General features: G+C 43.6%; 1 protein-coding gene across 2 annotated transcripts; it reads right to left on the reverse strand.

Annotated features, from left to right (window-relative positions):
- Window positions 1-822: 822 nt before the first annotated feature.
- On the reverse strand, window positions 823-18,950 carry LOC142417860 (myosin heavy chain, skeletal muscle, adult-like). 2 transcript variants are annotated; one of them, XM_075518966.1, is made up of 38 exons: window positions 18,729-18,950; window positions 18,497-18,640; window positions 18,247-18,403; window positions 17,641-17,668; window positions 17,428-17,542; window positions 17,242-17,334; window positions 17,052-17,115; window positions 16,871-16,969; window positions 16,666-16,769; window positions 16,441-16,579; window positions 15,341-15,459; window positions 15,093-15,242; window positions 14,407-14,577; window positions 12,651-12,960; window positions 12,471-12,541; window positions 10,820-10,907; window positions 10,608-10,725; window positions 10,215-10,338; window positions 9,629-9,765; window positions 9,283-9,538; window positions 7,627-7,869; window positions 7,340-7,516; window positions 7,109-7,254; window positions 6,931-7,021; window positions 6,453-6,842; window positions 6,086-6,212; window positions 5,873-5,991; window positions 5,374-5,570; window positions 4,798-4,981; window positions 4,546-4,711; window positions 4,249-4,373; window positions 3,747-4,055; window positions 3,442-3,645; window positions 3,033-3,158; window positions 2,768-2,938; window positions 2,577-2,681; window positions 2,339-2,434; window positions 823-1,114 (listed from the first exon to the last, which is right to left on the reverse strand). In XM_075518966.1, exons 1-38 carry the CDS (start codon window positions 18,933-18,935, stop codon window positions 959-961), a joined length of 5,826 nt encoding a protein of 1,941 aa, XP_075375081.1. In that variant the 5' UTR covers window positions 18,936-18,950; the 3' UTR covers window positions 823-958. The 2 variants fall into 2 exon arrangements, with proteins under 2 accessions (XP_075375081.1, XP_075375082.1); XM_075518967.1 differs by lacking the exons at window positions 823-1,114; window positions 2,339-2,434; window positions 2,577-2,681; ... (1 more) ...; window positions 3,033-3,158; window positions 3,442-3,645 and having other exon boundaries at window positions 3,918-4,055; window positions 4,212-4,373.
- Between the last annotated feature and the right edge of the window lie 1,826 nt (window positions 18,951-20,776).

Genomic DNA, 20,776 nt, shown 5'->3' on the forward strand with positions numbered 1-20,776 from the left:
AAAATATATTGTCTGTTGAGCCTGCAGGTAGGCCAAAACCGAGGTACAGGTACGTGAGGAAGGAATGGAGGGGTACACCCATCCGTTTTCTTCTTTTCTCTTGCCTGAGGCAATGCCACGTGCAGCCTGTTGTGCAAGAGGTGACAAGGCTGACCTTCAAGGTGATGTGTTGAGGAGGTGTGTTGGTGTCACGCAGTGTGCGAGAAATGGGCCCTGAGGGGCAGTCCTTCCAGCACGTGGCCCCAGGCAGGGCTCAGCGTTTTGTCCGCTGCAGAGAAACTAGGACCAGGTGGTGGCAGCAGCTGAGGGAATCTAAGGTGAAAGAGATGGCACAACTTAGGGGCACTATCGATGTGTCGTAACAGTGCTCTGTGTGCCGAAAATCGTCTCAGCCAAGGAACTGGCGGCTCTTCATGGTGCAGTGTACTGACTTCTGATGACTTACTCAGAGACTGATGTGTAGGCTTTGTGACTGCCAGGATCACAAACAAAAGTGGGGAAAGGAAAAAGGAAAGGGATCACCCTCTCTTGCCCCTCACATGGGAAGTAAGCTGTGCTGAAAGGACAATGGGAGAAGCATTAAGACTATGTGAGGGCAGGAGCAAAGCAAGGAGCTGCTGGAGATGGAAGAGTGCACAGGCTGGACTACCAGTAGTCTCCACAGGAATGGCCAGCCTCTAAGTTTGCGGGTCCTCAGTCCAGAGTTTGCATGAGCTTCTCCCTTCCCCCAGCCAGGAAAAGTAAGAAAACTTGTTCTGCAACACAATATCCCAAGCTTGATCAGAAAAAAAAAAAAAAAAAAACAAAGAAGGCACTGCTCATAGTGTGTATGCAAAGGAATCTACGGTCTTTATTCTCTAGACATGGAGGTGGGTACAAAGACTCATTGCAGAAGAAAGTGACCAAGAGGTTCACATTTTGTGCATCCCTCAGGTCACTTTGCTGCTTCATGACAGCCTCACTCTTCCTCTCCTATCTTTTTGCTGTGAAACTCCCGGCTCTTCACCCGGAGCTTGTTGACCTGCGACTCTGCAATGTCAGCCCGCTCCTCGGCTTCCTCCAGCTCGTGCTGGATCTTGCGGAACTTGGAGAGGTTGACATTGGACAGCTCCTCCTGTGCGGGGAGAGGGAGGCGGTGGTGAGGAGCCCAGGGCAGGGGTTCCATGCCTCCTGCGCCTCGGCCTTGCAGGGCTGTAGCTGTTTCCCAGAGGAAAGCACAGACCTCCTATCTCCCACCTACCACCGATGACCCAGAAGCCTCACCCAGACCTCCTCATCATGCCTTGTTTAGAGTATCCCATCAAAACCAACTAAAACAACTTTTGAGTTGTTATCGCAGTTCTGCCCTCTGGAATGTGCAAAGCGGGATGGACAGCACAGCAGTCTCTGTTTTTAGCTGTTGAGAAAAAGCTGTTTGGGCTGCAGTTTCTTACTCTTTACACTCAAAGGTTAGGGCTAAGAAAGAGCAGCAGCACCAAGAAAGAACATGTATACTCCCCAAAGGTGAATTTCTATGGTATCCTCAGCGAGGAAGTTCCTGCCCCCTCCTGCCAATCCCCACTAGGTGAGTATAGCTTCTCCTTCTTTCTCCATGTCTGCTGTGACAGCACTGTCAGGTGACTGCCCATCTCCTCCTTCTTCCGTAGCCATACAACACCACCCACAATCCACCCTCCTCTTCCAGCCGCTGTCTGCAGTCACATATCTCATCACTTTGTCTTATGAAGAACGTTGCTTTGCAGAAGAAATTGAAACTTATTTCCAGTTCAGCACACGAGCTAATCATCACTGTCTCCCTTTCTGGCTCAGTGTCCTAGGTCTGCACTCTCTGATACAAGCTGAAGAACTCTGAGGAGGTGAGTCAGTTAGAACCCAACCACGTCCCTCTCACAAATCATTCCCTCATCATAGGACAGCAAAACCTGTCTACACTGGCCTATGCAGGAAGGATCCGGACTCAAAAATTTAGCAGCTGAGAGGCTGCTTGTGAGCCATGTCTGTCAGTCTGTCCTCCTGTGAAAAAAAGATTGCACGACATGCCTTTTATTCCTGACAGGAGTGTGGCCAATAGAAAGCAATGTCAACCATACTCTCAGGATTATGTTCCTAGAACCGTTAAATTTCTCATGGGGAACCACTCCTTGCAAGCTTTACAAGGAGGACTTTCTTGTAGGCACACACTAAACTATTCCCAGATGACTGACCTTTCTTTCCCTGCACTTGAAGTCCAGCATTGTTCACCACTTTCTATGCTTTCCCAAAAACTCATTCATTTCCCATATGATTTCTGTTCCTCCTCAGAAAGTGATGTTTGTTTACCACTACAAGCAATACTCACAGCCTCCTCAGCTTGTCTCTTGTAGGATTTCACCTTCATTTGCAGCTTGTCCACCAGATCCTGCAGCCTGAGAATATTCTTCCGGTCTTCCTCAGACTAGAGTGGTTGGCAAACAGGAAACAGAATGAATTACTGGTTTCCCCTCCATGGGAGTTAGCAATTCCCCTTGGCTATCAAGTGCAAAGATTTTTACTTCCTGCGAGAGGGTGTGTCAGCCCAAGGAGGCCTCCTGACTTACCTGGTAGGTCAGCTCCTTCACCCTCCTCTCGTACTTGCGCACACCCTTCACGGCTTCAGCGCTGCGCTTCTGCTCAGCATCAACCTCCCCTTCCAGCTCCCGCACCTGCAATGAGAAGCCCATCTTTGGAGCTTCCCTGGGGGTTACTTACGTGACATGCTTGCAGGGGCACAACTACCAGCCCTACGCACTCTGGCCTCCAGCTTCTGGATTTGCTTCTTGCCTCCCTTCAGTGCCAACTGCTCGGCTTCATCCAGACGGTGCTGCAGGTCCTTCACCGTCTGGTCCAGGTTCTTCTTCATCCTCTCCAGGTGGGCGCTGGTGTCCTGCTCCTTCTTCAGCTCTTCTGCCATCATGGCTGCCTGAGGAGAGCAAAGGGTCGAAGCCATTTTGGGGCTGGACACAGTCTGGGGAGAAGGCACTTATCTTCCACAGTGAAAGGAGCCCCTGACTCACATCCGTGATGGCCTTCTTGGCCTTCTCTTCAGCATTGCGGGCTTCCTGGATCGTATCCTCCATTTCACCCTGAATTTGGGCAATGTCTGTTTCCAGCTTCTTCTTGGTGTTGATCAGGCTGGTGTTCTGGGCAAAGAGAGATTGCAAGACTTGTATTCTGAGGCCTGCAATACCAAGCCTTCAGCCTGAGCCAAGTCTTTACTCTACAAGCTTGCAATTCAAAATCTGGAATTCTTTTTAAAATGGTTGTTTACAAAACGTCAGTGGTGGGCTCAGGTGATGGGCGCTGAGCGTGCCTTTCCTTGTGGATAGCACTAGAGGCCATTCTAGTACTCCCTATCCTCTGGTATATAGCAGCCCTCTGTGTTTGTTAAGTGTCAACACAACTGATCTTGCACCACCCCCTTACCTGGGTATGGAGGAGCTGCACACGTTCAGTGGCATCCAGAAGCTCCTGCTCAGCCACTTTCCTTGACCGCTCTGTCTGCTCCAGGGCTGCCCGTAGCTCCTCAATTTCAGCCTGCAGCAGGTTTGCTCTGCGCTCCACCATGGCCACCTGCTCCTTCAGGTCTTCCTGTGTCCTGAGAGCATCGTCCAAGTGTATCTGCGTATCCTGGTAACACAGACAAGAGAAATTGCAAGGCAGAAGTGTGTGCTTCAGTGCCAAAAATGCCAGGGAAGCCTTTTCTCTTTCTGTAGCTTTGCTGAACAGACCTTGAGCACTGCCTGTGTGTTTCTCAGGTTCTTTTGTGCCTCTGCAGCCACACGGTTGGCATGGCTCAGCTGGATCTCCATTTCATTCAGGTCTCCCTCCATCTTCTTCTTCAGCCGCAGGGCTTCATTCCTGCTCCTGATCTCAGCGTCCAGGCTGCTCTGCAAGGACTCCACAATTCTGAGGTGGTTTCTCTTCATCTGGTCGATCTCCTCATCTTTCTCTGCTATCTTCCTGTCAATCTCAGACTTCACCTGGTTGAGCTCAAGCTGGAGGCGCAGGATCTTCCCCTCTTCATGTTCTAGGGAGGCCTGGACAAATGGACATAAACATTTGTAACATCGATAAAGCTACTGCTTGCTTTCTAGGTAATTACAGAATATTTCAGGAAATCTCAGCTGGCTGCACTCCCCAGCCAGAACACAGGGGGACCAAGCAGTTGTTAGCCATATTTCCACATTGCTTACATTTTTAGTGCAGACACCAGGGATTATGGGCATGTACCTCAGCTTCCTCCAAGGCAGCCTGGATTTCAGATTTCTCCTGCTCAATCTGCTTCTTGATTTTCTCCAGCTCATGAATCGCCTTTCCTCCCTCGGCAATCTGCTCCGTGAGGTCGGAAATCTCCTCTGTGGGAACAAAGACCAATGGCATGGTCAGGCACAGAGCAGAATGGGAAGGGCCCTGCCACAACAAGGTAAAAGGCACCTTTGCCAACCTGCAGGCACAGACCCATGTGGAGCGGTGCGTATCGGGGGAGAGCGAGAAAGCCCTGCCAGCAGCAGAGGGCCAGGGACTTACGCTGCAAGTTCTTGTTCTCACGCTTCAGCGTTTCCAGCTGGTCCAAGGACTCCTCATAGGCATTCTTCATCTTAAACAGCTCCGTGCTGAGAGAGCGAGACTCCTTCTGGGAGGCTTCCAGCTCAGCCTGTGTTTCCTCATACTTCTGCTTCCATTCTGCCAGGATCTGAAGAGAAAGGAGGCGTGAGTACGGATGTGGCAATCACGAGGGGATGCTCTGCCCAGGAGCCCCAGGTCTGGAGCCCAAAAGACCTTGTCAAAGTTCTTCTGTTTCTTATCCAGAGCTGCGCAGGCAGCATTTGATCGCTCCACGTCAATCATCAGGTCCTCCACTTCGTTCTGCAGCCTCTGCTTTGTCTTTTCCAGGGAAGCACATTTGGCATTGACAGCTTCAACATGTTCCTCTGCCTCCTGCAGGCGCTGGGCCAGCTTCTTCCTGGGAGGTGGTAAGCACAGCTCATAACTGGGGACTAAAATGGACATTGTTTTTTCATTTTCACTATAGCGCTGAGGCACAGTGCAGTATTTGGTCCCCACGCACACGTTGCAGTCTATCCCAGCCAGTCATTTTTCTTCCATCTTTCTTTTCCCAGCGTCTAGCTATCCCTGTGCCCTCTGCACACACCACACATTGCCTTTCTCTTGCATTCTCTGTCATGTAGCCTATTTTCCTTGTGTTTTTCAAAACTGCATTCTTTATAGTACGTATTTCTGTTTCATAAAACTCCTCCCCAACCTACTACCAGGCTTTTGCCTTTCAGTATCTCAGTGTTCTCTTCAAATTTCCATTACTGGTTTCTGCCAGCCTTCCCCACCTTCCCCACGTACTTGGCCTCCTCCAGCTCCTCCGTGCGCTGAATAGCGTCCGTCTCGTATTTGGTTCTCCACTGGGCCACTTCGCTGTTGGCCTTGGACAGGGCACGCTGCAGCTCTCCCTTGGCTTCCTGCTCCTCCTCATATTGTTCCCGGAGCAAGTCACAATCATGGCGAGCAGACTGCAAGCCATGAGCCAGGGCATTCTTGGCCTGGTGGTAAAAAGATTGCAATAAGGAGTAGATGTATCCTGGGAAATTTTCTCTTACTGGCACTTAAGACACTGGAATATGTCACAGAGAAATGGTGATTAACTGACTGCATGAAAAAAAGAAAAGCCAAGGTCTGGTATACTGCAAAAAGCTGGGAGTCCTGCACTGACAGGGCCTAGATTGCATGACCTAATGGGATGTTTTGAACTTTTAATTAGATCACCTTTTGAACTCTCGAACACTGCACCAAAAACAATGTGACGTAAAATATTTATTTCACATGTAACACGAAATATCTTCACCTTTATCTCTTCCTCTAGTTGCCGCTTCAGTTCTTCAATCTGCTGGGTGAAAGCCTGTTTCCCTCTAGACAGCTGAGAAATTAAAGCATCTTTTTCCTCCACCTGGCGTGCATATTCACCTGGAAAAGTTTGTAATTAAGAAAATATTTTAACAGCTAAGAGAGTCATTTAGGGGGTTCTCACATTTCCAATGTAGAGACGGAAGTGCCATACCAGATTCTGTCTGCAGACGAGCTCTTTGAGCACTGAGATCACTGATCATTCGCTGATTCTGCTCCTCCTTTGTTTTAAATTCACTTAGTTGGTCTTCCAGAGTGCGGCACATCTTCTCCAGGTTTGCCTAGGTGTCAATCACGCATAACAAAATAGAGTTAATACCTCGATTGTGCCTTAGTTACAGCAGGAAAATGTGTCCAGAAGATGCAGTTTACATATCTGCAGATTATCTGCATATGTCCACTGTTCGATATATTAGATTTGGGGAAAATAGTTATATTATAACCTGATAATAGTTAAATAAGATAAGATTAAACACAAATATTACATTGTTTTCAAATTACTATTAAAAGTATTTGTGTACCTTGGCCTTGGAGACTGTCTCCATGTTACTGGCCAAGTCATCAATCTCCATCTTCAGCTCACTCTTCTCCTTCTCCAGCTTCTGCTTCACTCGTTGCAGGTTGTCAATCTGCTCCCCAAGCTCAGCTGTGCTGTCAGCGTGCTTCTTCCGCAGGGTGGCAGCCGTGGCTTCGTGCTGCAGTGTGGCCTCTTCGAGGTCACGACGCATCTTCTGGAATTCTGCCTCACGCTTCTTGTTCATCTCAATCTGAGCTGTGGTGGCCCCTCCTGCTTCTTCCAGGCGCTCGCTGATCTCCTCTAGCTCCCTCGAGAGGTCAGCCCGATGCTTCTCTGCTTTTGCCCGAGAGGTTCGCTCTGCCTCAATTTCCTCCTCCAGTTCCTCAATACGAGCCTGTGGAACATTAGGGACCCTTCACACCCATGCCCTCCTCCTACCTCATGTCTTTCTGAAGGGCAGAAGAGAAGGAAGAGAGACTTGCCTGCAGCTCCTTGATCTTCTTCTGTAATTGGATGCCCAGAAGTTGCTCATCCTCAATTTTGCTCTGGATTTGGCTGATTTCAAAGTCTTTCCTTTGCACAAAGCAAATGGTGTTAGAGCGCAAAGAAAAAAGACAAGTACACCAGCCCGGCACTCAGGTGCCCCACAGCCACACTTACTTCTTCAGTTTCTCATCCAGCTGCTGCTTATCGTTTTCTAAATCCATTATGCTGTCATGGGCCAGCTTCAGGTCTCCTTCGAGTTTCCGCTTAGCTCTCTCAAGGTCCATGCGCAGCTTCTTCTCTTGCTCCAGGGACCCTTCCAGCTATAAAGAACAAGACCATCAGTGCTCTACCAGCCACGTCTAACTCCATCCCTGTCCTTTTCTTGATGTATGCCTCTGTGCTTACATCGTCCACTTGCTGCTCCAGCTTGGTTTTAGCTTTGGTCAGAGTATTGACTTTGTCCTCTTCTGCCTGCAGGTCATCCAGCGTCTGCTGATGGGCCTCTTGGAGGGCTTTCTTCTCTTTTGTCAGCTTCACAATGGTCTCATCCAGGGCTGCCATCTCCTCTGTGAGGTTTTTTACCTTTGAGAAGAAGGGAGCAAGTGCAGATAAAAAATGTTGTTTAAAACTTTATACTGTATAACAAAACAGAGGTGTTTTCTGGAGTGAGAGTGACATCTTCTGCCTCATACCTTGTTTTCAGTGGCATGTTTTTCCTTCTCAACCTTGGCCAGTGTTAACTCAAGGTCATCAATATCTTTCTTCAGCTCTGAACATTCATCCTCCAGTTTCCTTTTCTTGGCTGTCAGCTCAGCATTAATTTCCTCCTCATCCTCAGCCCTTTCAGTCACTTCTTTAACTTTAGCTTCCAGCTGGATTTTGGTTTTGATGAGCTGGTCACATCTTTCCTCAGCATCAGCCAAAGCATCAGCTTCCTGGTGGGAAAATACCGTTTTTAGGGATATGTTTTTTGAGAGAATATCGAGATGCTTACCTTCATAATTGAGAGTCCTGGATAGCAATTTTGTAGTTAGTATTTGGTTTATGTTGCAATAGAATGAAATATAATACAGAATTGATTTTACATCGTTCGTTTTGAAACAGCCAGTTTTGAAAGCTAAAACAAAACAAAATTCTTTTCAATCTACATGAAGGCCCGAGTATTTACATAATTGTGCAAGGTATAGAATCCAATCTTATGCCCTAGTATCAAACATCAGAACAAAGTACATAAATTTGGGGTTAATCATAGGAATATCTATCTCCCACAGTTATGAAGTGCCAAATGATAGCCATTGCCAAGATACATATAAATACCAAAGTCACAGTTATGCTCACATCATTCCTGCATTTCTCCTTATTTCACCCTACTGTCTTTTTGGAGCAACTGTTTCTGATGTAGATTTTCATCACCACGGCCCCAAAATACTCAGCACCTAGCAGCCTTGGCTTTTCTCTGTGAGACCCTCATCAGCTAAGAAGAAAAAGAGTTGGTGGAAAATTTGTCTCTCGGCTTTTTTTGCAACAGATGTCCTGTGCTATTTGTTATCTTTTGTCTCAAGTTTCAGTCTAGCAGAAATAATATGAAAGAAAAATGATAATTTTAGCAGTGAGTGGATTTTTTTCATCTTTTTACAGTTCAAGATCCTTTAAAAATTGGGCATGTAAATTTTCCTATATGTCACATATGCTCCATAGTATTACCTTGAGGATACAGTCTTTTCTATTCTATGAATGATTTAATTTAGAAACCACAGCATTACAACACCACAGATGTACCACATAATTTTATGTAATGATTCTGAGTGATTTAGGAGGGCAAGTGAGAATATTAAATTCTGCTTACTATCAGTTAGTTCAGTATTACAACATAGTAATGTTTGTAACAGCTAAGCCACCACCTACACCAGAAAAAAAACCAAGTTATCTTGTTTAATTGGAGAATAAAGAGAGGAAAGGAATGTCCTCTTAACTTGTCCTAATCATGTGTGTATACGGATAGGTGTACTCAGTTTTGGAGAGGTAGGAAAAAATTACTGGAAGAACAAACATTATACTAATAAAAGTAAAGTTTCTTGATTGCTCTGATGCAGCTTAACTGAATGTAAATGATAAAGACCCCAGCATACACCATAGAAAAGTCTCACCCATGTAATACCTTGACTACAGCCTCCTGACAGTCCGTATTGAAGCTAGTTACATTTTGAAGAGCACCGCTTAATGAAATACAATTGAATTGAATTAAATTGTAGTTTCTATGTGTCTTTTGAAAATGTAGTTGTAAATATCAGTCACAGTTCACTGATAGTCACAGTTCAGTTAGGATGATGCACACTGGTAGTACTCACAGCCTGCACTTGGAGCTGCAGATCGTTTTTCTCCTGCATCAGTTTCACCATTTTCTCCTCCAGCTCTTTCCTCTTTGCCTCAGACTTTGCAAGCTCTTCCTTGGTTTTCTCAAACTCTTGTTTCATGTTGGCCATCTCCTTCTCAGATTCTGCACTCTTCAGCAAGGGCTTGATCTTGAAGAACAGCTTCATCCAGGGCCAGTGCTTGACATTCATGAATGCACGAATGTTGTACTGGATGCAGAAAATGGACTCTCTGAAAAGTAAGTCAAATTAATATTAAATATTTAGACCATGATGACACAATAAGCCAAATACAGTGAACCTAATTTGAAGAAATGTCTACCTCCTCTCCACCATTCTCTGGTACTCCACTCTCATCAGGAAGCCCCTGCACCTGGCCTGTGTGCGAGTGATGAGCTGTGCCAGCTTCTCATCCCTCATCTCTTCCAAGAGGCCTACCAGCCCAGCTTTGAAGAACACCTTAGGTAAGAACAAGAAAATAGGTGCAATATATGTGCTTGTTATTCAGTGTAGCCTGGTACCCTGTCCCCCATGGCAGATAATATGGGAAATTAAGAGAAAGTGCAAAAGCACAAAGATGTGTGTAGTGATAGACCCTCTTTTATATCTCCAAGCTTCTAGTTACCTGCAGTTGAGGAAGTATAATACCAGACATTTTGCCTTTGTTTTTATTAACTCTTTCATTCTACAACTTTGTCTTAAATTAGGAACCCTTAATTAAGCCTTAATTAAATCATCCTATGGCAATGAATTTCAGTTTTATTCAAGTCTTGAGTCAATAAGTACTTAGTTGATTTCTTTTAAATACACTATTTGATCATTTCACATACTATCTGGAGAATCTGAGTATCATTCTCAAGCCATGCAAACCAAAACCACACAGTACATGAAACAAACAGTTCTTGTACCTTGGTGTGACCGAATTTGTATTGAGTGTGGTCTATATCAATTGATCCAAGAAGTTTCTCACAAGCCTTCTTGCTGTCAATGAACTGTCCCTCTGGGATAGCACTTGCATTTAATACTTTGTATCTGGAGGAGGAAACAGAAGGACTCCCATTGGACTAGATCTTAAGAGTCTTTTCCAACCTAAATGATTCTATGATTCTATGAATATGAAGAGGTCTGTTGTTGAGACCAATTGGCTGGTACACTGCAAGAAAGAGTCTAAGAACTGTTGAGAACATAACAGTATGCTAAACATAAACTTTAGAGAAGGCTTTAGACACAAGAGGTGAAACTTAAATTTCACAAGTTACTCAAGATGGACAAAATGATCCAGTAAGGGGAAAAAGTCTGACCTCTGTTTAAAATCTGCATACAGGACTCTGTTGGGAAATCCTTTCCTGCAAATTCTGATCCCTTCCAGCACACCGTTACACCGCAGCTGGTGAAGCACCAGTTCATGCTCCATGGCACCTAGCAATTCAGAGCACAAATATATGCTATATTCTGTAATACAGAGGGGAAGAGCTGCACCATACTGAAAACCTTCTATATGTGAGTCTCTTACCAGGTGTTTTTGTTTCATTTGGGATGATGCAGCGTACAAAATGGGGGTGGGTGCTTCGCAGATTGGTCATCAGCTTGTTTAAATTCTCCTGGGAGAGTCATTAACAAAAGTTTATATTAGCAAATGTAATTTGCTATAAGCATCAAGCCCTCTGAAATGAGATAATGAGATATCAGACAAAAATTAGCTTGCAGAATCCTGACCTGAAGCCCTCTGCACTAGTTTCTCTGACTTTCTACAGATCTTTGCTGTTATTAACTTAATGTAGAAAGTTCTTCTAATTAATCTGTAGGAAATATCGTACTCTTAGACATACAATTTTAATACCTTTCACTGACTCTAGTGGAATGCCTTCATTAGAAATTATATCCATCTTCCATTTGATGTACCCAGAGAGATAAACTGGTACCTCTATGAGGCAGTTTGAAGCATACTACAGTAGGCATTTAAGATGGGTCATATGGAGCACATTACATAGAACCTTCCTGTTTTCCCCACTGAAAGCAAAAGGAACAAAAATGACAAGCTGAGTTTTATATGTCTAGATTACATGTTTATCTTGTAAGGTAAGATGAGAATAAGGTGAGATGAATCCCAGATTTGTTTTGTAAGTAATATATGTATACTTATTTATAAATAATTATTGCCTATAATTAGTTGAGGGAAGTAGGTGCCTCCAGAGGACATCTCAGATCATGTAAATTAAGCAGCCAAAACATTAAGATGTCTAAACACTAACATGTCTAAACAAGAGGGATAGTGGAAGAAAGTTTGAAATCATAACAGAAATGCAACCCAAATGCATCAAATAATATTTCTCCTATAACATCACCTCTTAAAGTCTTATGACCTTGAAACATAGGCTTATTGCATTATTTTTGAATGATACATGCTGGCAATAATTTCCCACTTGCAAAGCCAAGGCACTACAGCTATGATTATTTTTCTTGGGGCATATGCACACATGCCCATGTCCTGTTTCAGAGCACTGGCTAGAGGCTGTCAGGTGATCAAGAATCATATGACAGCAGATCTCTAGAAGAAATTAGGCTATATCAAGAAGGGAGTCCTAAAAGAAGGATGAATATGTTAATAAGGATTAACATATCAGGAGAGACTCAGTATTTCAGGAGAGACTACGTATTTCACCTGGCAGAAGTGTATGGAGCAGTCAGGCAGCAAGACTTTGTTATGACAAAGAACTGTCAAGTATCTGATATCTTAAAAATCCATAACCCAAGGAGTGGTGGTACTTCAACTATAAGAGATTGATCCTTGAATCATGGAGAAAAACTAGAGATATAAATGGAGCATCCTCCAGACCAGTGGGCAGAATGTTGTTAAAGGGCAATAAAAGGTTCCGAAGCCAGAAGTGGGCATCTGAAGGAAATCTGGTATATTTTAGGAATATTTTAGAAGCTTTCTGTATGACGTTATTCCATCTGGAAATGTCATCCTGGGGCAAGTGGACAAAAAGCAAAGTTGTGCATTCAGTGGAACGGAGCATAGATTACAGTGGATTTATTCCTAGCAAAATATGGCCCAAGAACTTCAGGGTCTTTTAACACAACTAAGCCAAAAAAAGACTAGCCATTTTACATGGTGGCTTTACTCCTCATCTTAGGAAGAAATAGTGAACTCTCTACTGTACCCGGAAAAGAGCTGAGACAGTCTGGAAGGAAGAACCCTTCTTCTTGCCACCTTTCTTGCCAGCACTAGCCTCTGCAAAATTGAAAATAAATAAAAGAGGTTTTAGATTTTTGCTTTTGCCTTTTATAATTCCTTTTTATAAGCTGTACATCAGTGAAAATATGGGATTCATAGAACCAACCTGCTTCTGCTCCACCATAGTTGGCAAAGAGTAAAGCCAGTGTTTTCAGTGATGATTTCTGGTACAACCCAATGACAGTTTCATTCAGGGGGTCCTTGTTTTTCTCAAGCCAGCCAGTGATGTTGTAGTCTACTGTGCCAGCATAGTGTATCAGGGAGAAGTGGGCCTCAACCTTCCCTTTGGTAGGCTTGGGCTTCTGGAAGTTGGCAGACTTGCCCAGATGCTGGTCGTAGAGCTTGTTCTTGAAAGAGGTGTCAGTTGCCTTGGGGAACATGCACTCCTCTTCCAGGATGGAGAAGATACCCATGGGCTGGAAGAAATGCACAAGGGAGACAGATTGTAATTTAGTTTTCATGGCAGTAATGACCTTCACCTAGGCAGAGTAGTGGAAATTACTTCACCTAGGCAGAGTAGTGGAACAGAGATTGAGATACACATCAGAAAAGATTATTATTCAATTACATTTTCTGCTAGAAAGTGAGATTAAACATATTGATACTTACATATTTTAACACCAAATGAATCCTAAAGATTAATGGAAATTCATTTAGTTTGTGTTGAGAACGTGCTTTATAAAATCAGAACACTACCTTCTTATCCAGAGGGACTCAAAGCACACACAGATGTCTTTGACAAATTGAACATGAGCCAACAATACATCCTTGCAACAAAGGCAGCCAATTCATCCTGGGCTGCATTAAGAATGTTGCCAGCAGCTCAAGGAAGGTGATCCTTCACTTCTGCTCAGCTCTGCTGAGAAACATCTGGAGTGCTGTGTCCAGTTCTTGGCTCCCCAGTACAAGAGCAATGTGGACATAGTAGAGTGAGCCCCGTGACAGACCACAAAGACATTTAAATGACTGGAACACCTGACATACAAGGAGAAGCTGAGAGAGATGGGACTGTTCAGCCTGAAAAAGAGAAGGCTCTGGGGGATCTTATCAATGTGTACAAATACCTAATGGGAGGGGATAAAGAGGACAGAGCTAGAGGCTTCCCAGTGGTGTCCAGTGCCAGCACAAGATGGAACAGGCACGAATTGTAATACATGAAATTTCATTTAAGAAGAAGAAAAAAGCTTCTTTACTGTGAGGGTGGTCAAAAGTTGGAACAGGTTCCCCAAAGTATCTGTGGTGTCTCCAGCCTTGGAGATATTCAAAATCCTACTGGACATGGTCCTGAGCAACTTGCTCTAGCTGATGATGCTTTGACCAAGGGCGTTGGACTCCAGAGCTGCCTTCAAACCTCAGCAGTTCTATGATTCTGTGATTCTAACTGCTTATCATCATGCCAGTCACCGATCTTTTCATCTCATGTGCAGTGCAACTGCCTTCTCATTGTCAGTCAAAGGATGCACATGAAGTGCAACTGTGTGCTGACAATTATGTATGTCCATCTTCTATGTTACTTTTACAAAGATATAGCTATTCTGCTGTACAAGCACAAGTCTGTTAGAGCTGAAAGGTGAGGAGGACATGCTGACCTGGAAATTGACTCTAGCTGTTTCAGAAGAACACTCTCATTGGGAGTTTAACAATCTTTTGGCACTTGAAGAGATCAGTACAGACTTGCTGCCACAAAGCTGTGTGAAATCTTCTTCATGTTTCAGTTGACAGAAAAAATAAACTACAGGGCAAGCTATTTTGAATAACAAAAGCTGAATCTTTGGACATGAACATAGAAGATCCCTTTGAAAAATGAGACCAAGTAATTATAGAATTTCCATGCATGTAATGCATTTGAACAGGAAGGATACCTTCTCAATGAGCTCAATGCAGGCAGCCAGGTCCATCCCAAAGTCAATGAATGTCCATTCAATTCCTTCCTTCTTGTACTCCTCCTGCTCCAGCACGAACATGTGGTGGTTGAAAAACTGTTGCAGTTTCTCATTGGTGAAGTTGATGCACAGCTGCTCAAAGCTGTTGAACTGGAAATAAAATAAGAAAGATGCATATTTGCAAGATGCAGCAATAATTGCAAAAAATTGTCATGTCTGTGCATTTCTTCAGTCTGCTTTATGTCTACGTAACGAAACAAAGAAATGCATCAAATTTATTGTCCACAAAGAATTTTTTTTCATTGATAATAAAAATGTGAAGATGAAATACATTTCCTGTATAATCTGAGACCAAATTACAGGGAGAAAAAAACGCAAGCTTAGACCTATCATGATATACATGTTTTTATACTGTCTTGTCCTTGATCATTTAAACCAAGGAATTTTTCTGATTGGACCATTCTGTACTTTTGAGTTTGCACATCTTGAAATAAGACAAGTCCTCTGAAAGGTCATTTTTTACTTCGTGACAAAAAAAGACAAAAGACAACTAGCTGCAAATAATTACATTATGATATTATGTCTTCTCTAAAAATATATCTCAGAGTGATCATAACAACCAGTTGTCACTTCCAAATAGCTCTTACCAAATCTTTGTTACTTACATCAAAGATCTCGAAGCCAGCAATGTCCAGGACACCAATGAAGTACTGTCTGGGCTGCTTCGTATCCAGCTGTTGATTGATACGAACAACCATCCACAAGAACATCCTCTCATAGACAGCCTTTGCCAGAGCACCCACTGCATTGTGCACCTATAAGAAAAATAAATGCCTGGAGTTATCATACAGAGCAGAGGAGAATGAAAAGGATCTTAATTCAAAACATGGTTCCAGGTTACCACATTTCTTACCTGCTGCGCAGTTTGACCCTTGGTCACATATTCATTCCCAACCTTGACTCGGGGGTAGCACAGTGCCTTAAGCATGTCAGCTGAATTCAGACCCATAAGGTAGGCAGCCTTGTCAGCAACTAAAAAGACAGAGCAAAAAGGAAGAATTTAGTGCCACATAGACTTTGAATCCTGAAGCATTCTCTAAAGGCTGCAGGGTTCAGATTTCTGTTCTTTGAAATCTTTCAATAGACTCTTATACAGGGAATCTTGGTAACATCAAAGTCATCATTATGGATATTGAACTTTTCTAAAAGAATTTATGTTTCAAAATCTTCACTGAAGCATGTAGAACGTAATGATATTTTCAAAAAGCTCCTGGCACAAAATTGAAAGCTGCAGCTTGCCAGTCTGAATATTTGTAGTAATGCGTAGCTCAGGAGCTACAGTGACAAGTCAGGTACAGTCAGTGACTACATTCAGGTGATCAAAACCACCCAATATTTAGGGTGGAACACAGAGAGAATATCTCTGTTCTCTTTCAGATCCAAAGTCTACAATCTTTTCTGAGGTTTGGTTTCTGATGTTCAGTAAAACTCACTGGGTTTCATCCTTTTACCTATGGCACTTCCCACCTTCTGCCTAGTCCTTTAGCAAGAGGAGCCATTGCTCAGAGAGCTAGAGACGTGAGTTGTAGGTCCTGTGCCAACAAAGGAGAGGAATCAAATACACCTTTCACACCAGAGCTGCCTGAGCATCTGACAGGTCAGGGTGAATGGGAGCATGGTCCCCCATCCTGTTAGAGCTGAACTACTTGGCTGTTTCACAATTGCAAGCTGTATTCCAATAACAGTAAGACTGATAACATTACAGAAAGGACATCCGTTGCTTCTGACTTCCTGGAAGTGTATAAAGGACAGTTTAAACTATTAATTGTGCATAGCATAGGATACAAAAATCCTGAGATCAGGGAACTTGATGTAGTGAGAAGAGGACAAGGGACAGGTTTTTTCTGGCTTACTGTTTTCCTTCGGATCCTGAAGTCCAAAAAAGAACAACTTTTGCTATCTTCCACATCCATAGTGGTTTACAGAAGGGTTAATTATTGAGTTTGATAATACCTTCTGTGCCATCTGGCTCTGCCTGCTCCTCTCTCGGTTTCTGCTTGAACTTCAAGTTCCCGTAGTGCATGACAGCCCCTGTCAGCTTGTAGATGGCAGTCTTTTCCTCAGCAGTGAAGCCCAGGATGTCAATGGCACTCTGGTAATACAATCAGCAAAGTGAAATATCTGCATGTTATGTGGTGTGTGACCTGTGCCTGTTGACCTGTTTTGTAAGTTACTTACATCTGTAGCCATCAGCTCCTCCTTGTCATCAATGCTGGGAACACTGATCTCACCTTGACTCACAAAAGGATAGTCATATGGGTTGGTGGTGATGAGGAGCATTTCTGAAAACAAATGGGTTCATGGGTTACATTTTATTGTTTTTGTAGTGTAGTTAAATGTTTTTCAGTGATCTTCCTCAAAAAAGCTCAATGAAGCCTCTTACCAATTAGTTCTGGCTTCTTGTTGGAGGTGACCTGATAAAATATGTGGTAGCTTCTTTCTGCCTTGAGCTGGAAAGTGACTCTGGACTTCTCCAGCAGATCTGGCAAGGACAGTAGGACAGAGTTAGCACAAGAACTGGGGAGGGTTAGAAGGAATGGGATCAGGCCAGGAGAGTCTCTTACAAGTTTCAATGTCAGCAGAAGCCAGTTTGCCTGTGGCCCCAAAGTGGATTCTGATGAATTTGCCCTGTTAAGGGGAAAAAGAAGCATTTCAGCCTGGATGCATTTCATTGCCATCTCCTTATGTGAGAACACCACTAGCCCATCACTACTGTTATAATGAGGAGGGATTTTGTCTAAAGCAACAACTTACAAAGCGTGAGGAGTTGTCATTCCTCACAGTCTTGGCGTTTCCAAAGGCTTCCAGCAGTGGGTTAGCGCTGATGATTTGATCCTCAAGCGTTCCCTGCAGGATGATAATTATTCCTTGTTATCATTTCCAAAAATCATATCAGGAACAGAGGAAAGCACTGATTCCAGCCACTATCTATTAATTTACCTGCATTTTGCCTGACTGCTGCTCCTCCTTCTTCTTCTCCCCACTCGCTGCAATTGTTGCAAAGTACTGGATGACACGCTTTGTGTTCACAGTCTTCCCTGCACCGGATTCTCCGCTGTCAAACCAAAGAGAGAAGCAGAGAGCGTGTGGTCAGGCAGGAGGTCCCCTGGCACCGGGCAGCCCCACAGGGACCTGAGTAGGGAGTGTACATACGTGATCAGGATCGACTGGTTCTCACGATCTGTGAAAGAGGCAGAATGAAAGGTAAGTGTTAGCAGATAACCTGGGTAACACTGAGCTGAATGAGAAGTAAAGCTGTAAATGTAAGTTGGGGCTTCTTCAGAAAGTCCAAGAGTACCCAAATCCCTTTCCAGGTCCTAATAGTAGTAAGTATAAGCTCAAATGGATGCATAGACCTGTCACAGGCTTGTGGTCCTGAGACAAGCTGTCCATCTACTTGCTCTTCACACAGTTCTCATCAAGAAATCTAATCAAACTGCCTACCTGTGTTCAAAATAGTGGATTATATGGAATAATAACTTTTTCTTTTCTATCAGTGAAAAAAAGGTAGCAAACTGAGTCAAGTACTATTTCTGCAGTGGGAGAGTGTAGAATTTCATACAATCAAGTGCAAATAATACACAGTGCTGAATCCATGCATGCTTCTGGGTCAGTTTCGCTTGAAATTAATTCCTGCATAACTCGATCAAGTTCTCAGTCAAACATCTCTGTGGTGGTTTTAGCTGGCTTCTCACATGCTCCACTGAGATCAGTGGGCCTTTTTGGTTTAGATTGCTGTGAGGGACATCAAGCACTCACCAGTCAGCATGAACTGATAAGCATTGTCAGAGATGGAGAAGATGTGTGGAGGGGCCTCCTGGCGCTTCTTGCCTCGGTAGGCCAACACCACCTCCGGGTTGTACACCGGCAGCCACTTGTAGGGGTTGACAGTGACGCAGAAGAGACCCGAGTAGGTCTGCGAGGAAGGGAGACAGCACGTTGGCTTCCACTTAGCCTGGCAGAGCAGTTCCTCCTAGCTGCCCAAAGGAAGACTGCTGCTGGTACTTACGTAGATCATCCAGGCTGCATAACGCTCTTTGAGGTTGTACAGCACAGCGGGTTCGTGGAGGTGGGTCATCATGGCCATGTCCTCGATTTTATCGTACTTGGGAGGGTTCATGGGGAAGACCTGATCTTCCTTCACAGTCAGGGTCTGCCAAGGAAACAAAAGATCCATGCATGTCAGCTAAGAGCTCAGAGTGGGAATCAAATGGTGTCCTTCAGCTTTGTTTTTCACTCACTTCTCCTGCTTCAGACTTGACAGTGACCTTCCCTGATTCTTTGCTCTGGATTGTTCCTTTCACAAAGGATTCCTTAGGATGGGCCACAAAGACGGATGTCTTGGCATCAAAAGGCTTGTTCTGGGCCGCAATTCTTTCCTTCTCTGATTTTCGGAGATAGGGAGCTGCCTCCCCAAAGACGGCCATCTCAGCATCTCCAGAGGCCATGTCTGCAATTTACTGAGGTATGTCGGCAGAGAACTCTAATGGGGAAGAACAATATGGCACTGATTATTTACGTCCATTCTGTAAGAATTGGAAAAATTTTATATCCTGTGTCTTGGTACTCATACAATCTACTCCACATATACTACTACATATACTCTACAAATACTTCATACTCTGAGTATTTGGAACATCCAACATGAGCTAAGTAGAGACTTAATTTTTAGGTCAACTTAGAAAATAAGAGGTCTTCATTGATGTAGTCTAGGTCTTCAAACATTTAGGAGAGCAACTTTTAATGACCTTTCAGAACTGCGGGTTTGGTGCTTTAAGAATACTGTGTCTGAACAATAAGAGTGAATTTGCTGAGCAAGTTTCACTAAGACATCACTATTAGAAATGGAAATACAGTTAGGACATTTTGTTAAAAAGATTAACAGTGAAGTAATATTTCAGAGAAACCGTGATTTAGGTGACCTACAGTCTTGGAAAACATTGAACCTGTGGGACATTTACCTATTAAATATAATGGTAACAGAAAGGCAGTGGGAAATTAATGAATTGTGCTAATGAAGTTGTCAACTGAAAGAAAAGAGCAGGCTTTGTGACCTTTTAATATTTTGCCATAATTTAATTTGTTGTATGCATTTGTCATTCTTCAGTACAATATATAAATAATTTCAGCCCCGAAGTTCTGACTTGGGTGAAATAAAATTCAAGCATTGAAACTGGAATTGCCAAGCCTGTACTAAGATCCCAAATAAATACTTACTGAAAAAAAAATCTAGGAACAGGTTTCTCAAAACTTTAAAAAAATAAGAGTATTTCTTCAGATGCTTTATTAAACATGTAGGTAGCTAAATTTAGCCAACTGCACTTGAAACTTCTCTAGCTACATTAGTAAAACTTATTCCCTCTTTATTCATTAGGTAATAAATATTTTTTGTCTGGGGTAAGAAAATGGTTATCTAGGAGAGCTCTGGGATTTTACAAAGATGGTTAGAAGGTCTGTGTGCTCAGATGATTCCTTAATTCATACGTGCTCAGGTAGAATGCAGAATTTTGCACTTTTTCCTGCTGTGCTTATCTTGGTCTGATTCAACTGCTGCCATAGCAAAGATGGGAAGCCAGCATGCCTTGATCCATGTTAGGTCAGTTAAGCAGAATTGAAGAATTTCCCCGTAGGGATTTTCTGGTCTGCCATCAGGGGTCAGAGACTTCAAATGCAGCCACTTGAAAACCTTGGGCACCCCACCACCTTCGACTGTAATCACACTAGGTTTGAATACAGGGTGAAACAGTGAGCATTCACTCACCCACCCAAAAGGATCTTTCTCTGCCCTCTAAAAATTAATAAATCAGGTTCTTACCTCTCGTGACACCAGATGCGGGGCTTGCAGGCTGGCAGCTGGTCAGTACTGTAAAACAGAAATGGCAACTCCCTACTTGCTGCTGCACAGAAATCCAGAGTGAAAATGTGCAGCTGCCTTGAAAGCAGACTTAAAATCTGAGCTGAGAAATTGAGTGCCCTCCTGGAAATGAGCATTGGAGGCAGCAGGAATGTTGTGGCACATAAGGGCACCATCCCCTTCCTGCAAGCCTGCGGACCCCATACACTTACCTTCAAGCTTTCCTCGGAGACAGGGCAGACTTGTCGCAGGGACATTTTATATGATCTAGTCTGCAGATGCTACAGATGCCTACTCTTTCTTCGGTCAAAAAATTTTTGGCAAACCTTCTTTGGTAAAGCATTGTCTGGCAAACTGAACTAAGGACATAATTGTCATTTGACATGACTAGATATAATTAGAAAATTTTGATGTCTTACTGACTATATGAATACA

The sequence above is a fragment of the Mycteria americana genome, chromosome 16, assembly GCF_035582795.1.
Source record: "Mycteria americana isolate JAX WOST 10 ecotype Jacksonville Zoo and Gardens chromosome 16, USCA_MyAme_1.0, whole genome shotgun sequence".
Lineage (NCBI taxonomy): Eukaryota > Metazoa > Chordata > Aves > Ciconiiformes > Ciconiidae > Mycteria > Mycteria americana.

What these genes read in the sequence shown, in the direction of transcription:
- LOC142417860 (XM_075518966.1), bottom strand. Translation starts at nt 18,935, where the DNA reads ATGGCCTCTGGAGATGCTGAGATGGCCGTCTTTGGGGAGGCAGCTCCC. An exon ending in CAAGAAGCCAGAACTAATTG is followed by an intron (nt 16,770 to 16,870) that starts GTAAGAGGCTTC and finishes ATTTGTTTTCAG; the next exon opens with AAATGCTCCTCATCACCACC. An exon ending in AACTAGAGGAAGAGATAAAG is followed by an intron (nt 5,571 to 5,872) that starts GTGAAGATATTT and finishes TTTTACCACCAG; the next exon opens with GCCAAGAATGCCCTGGCTCA.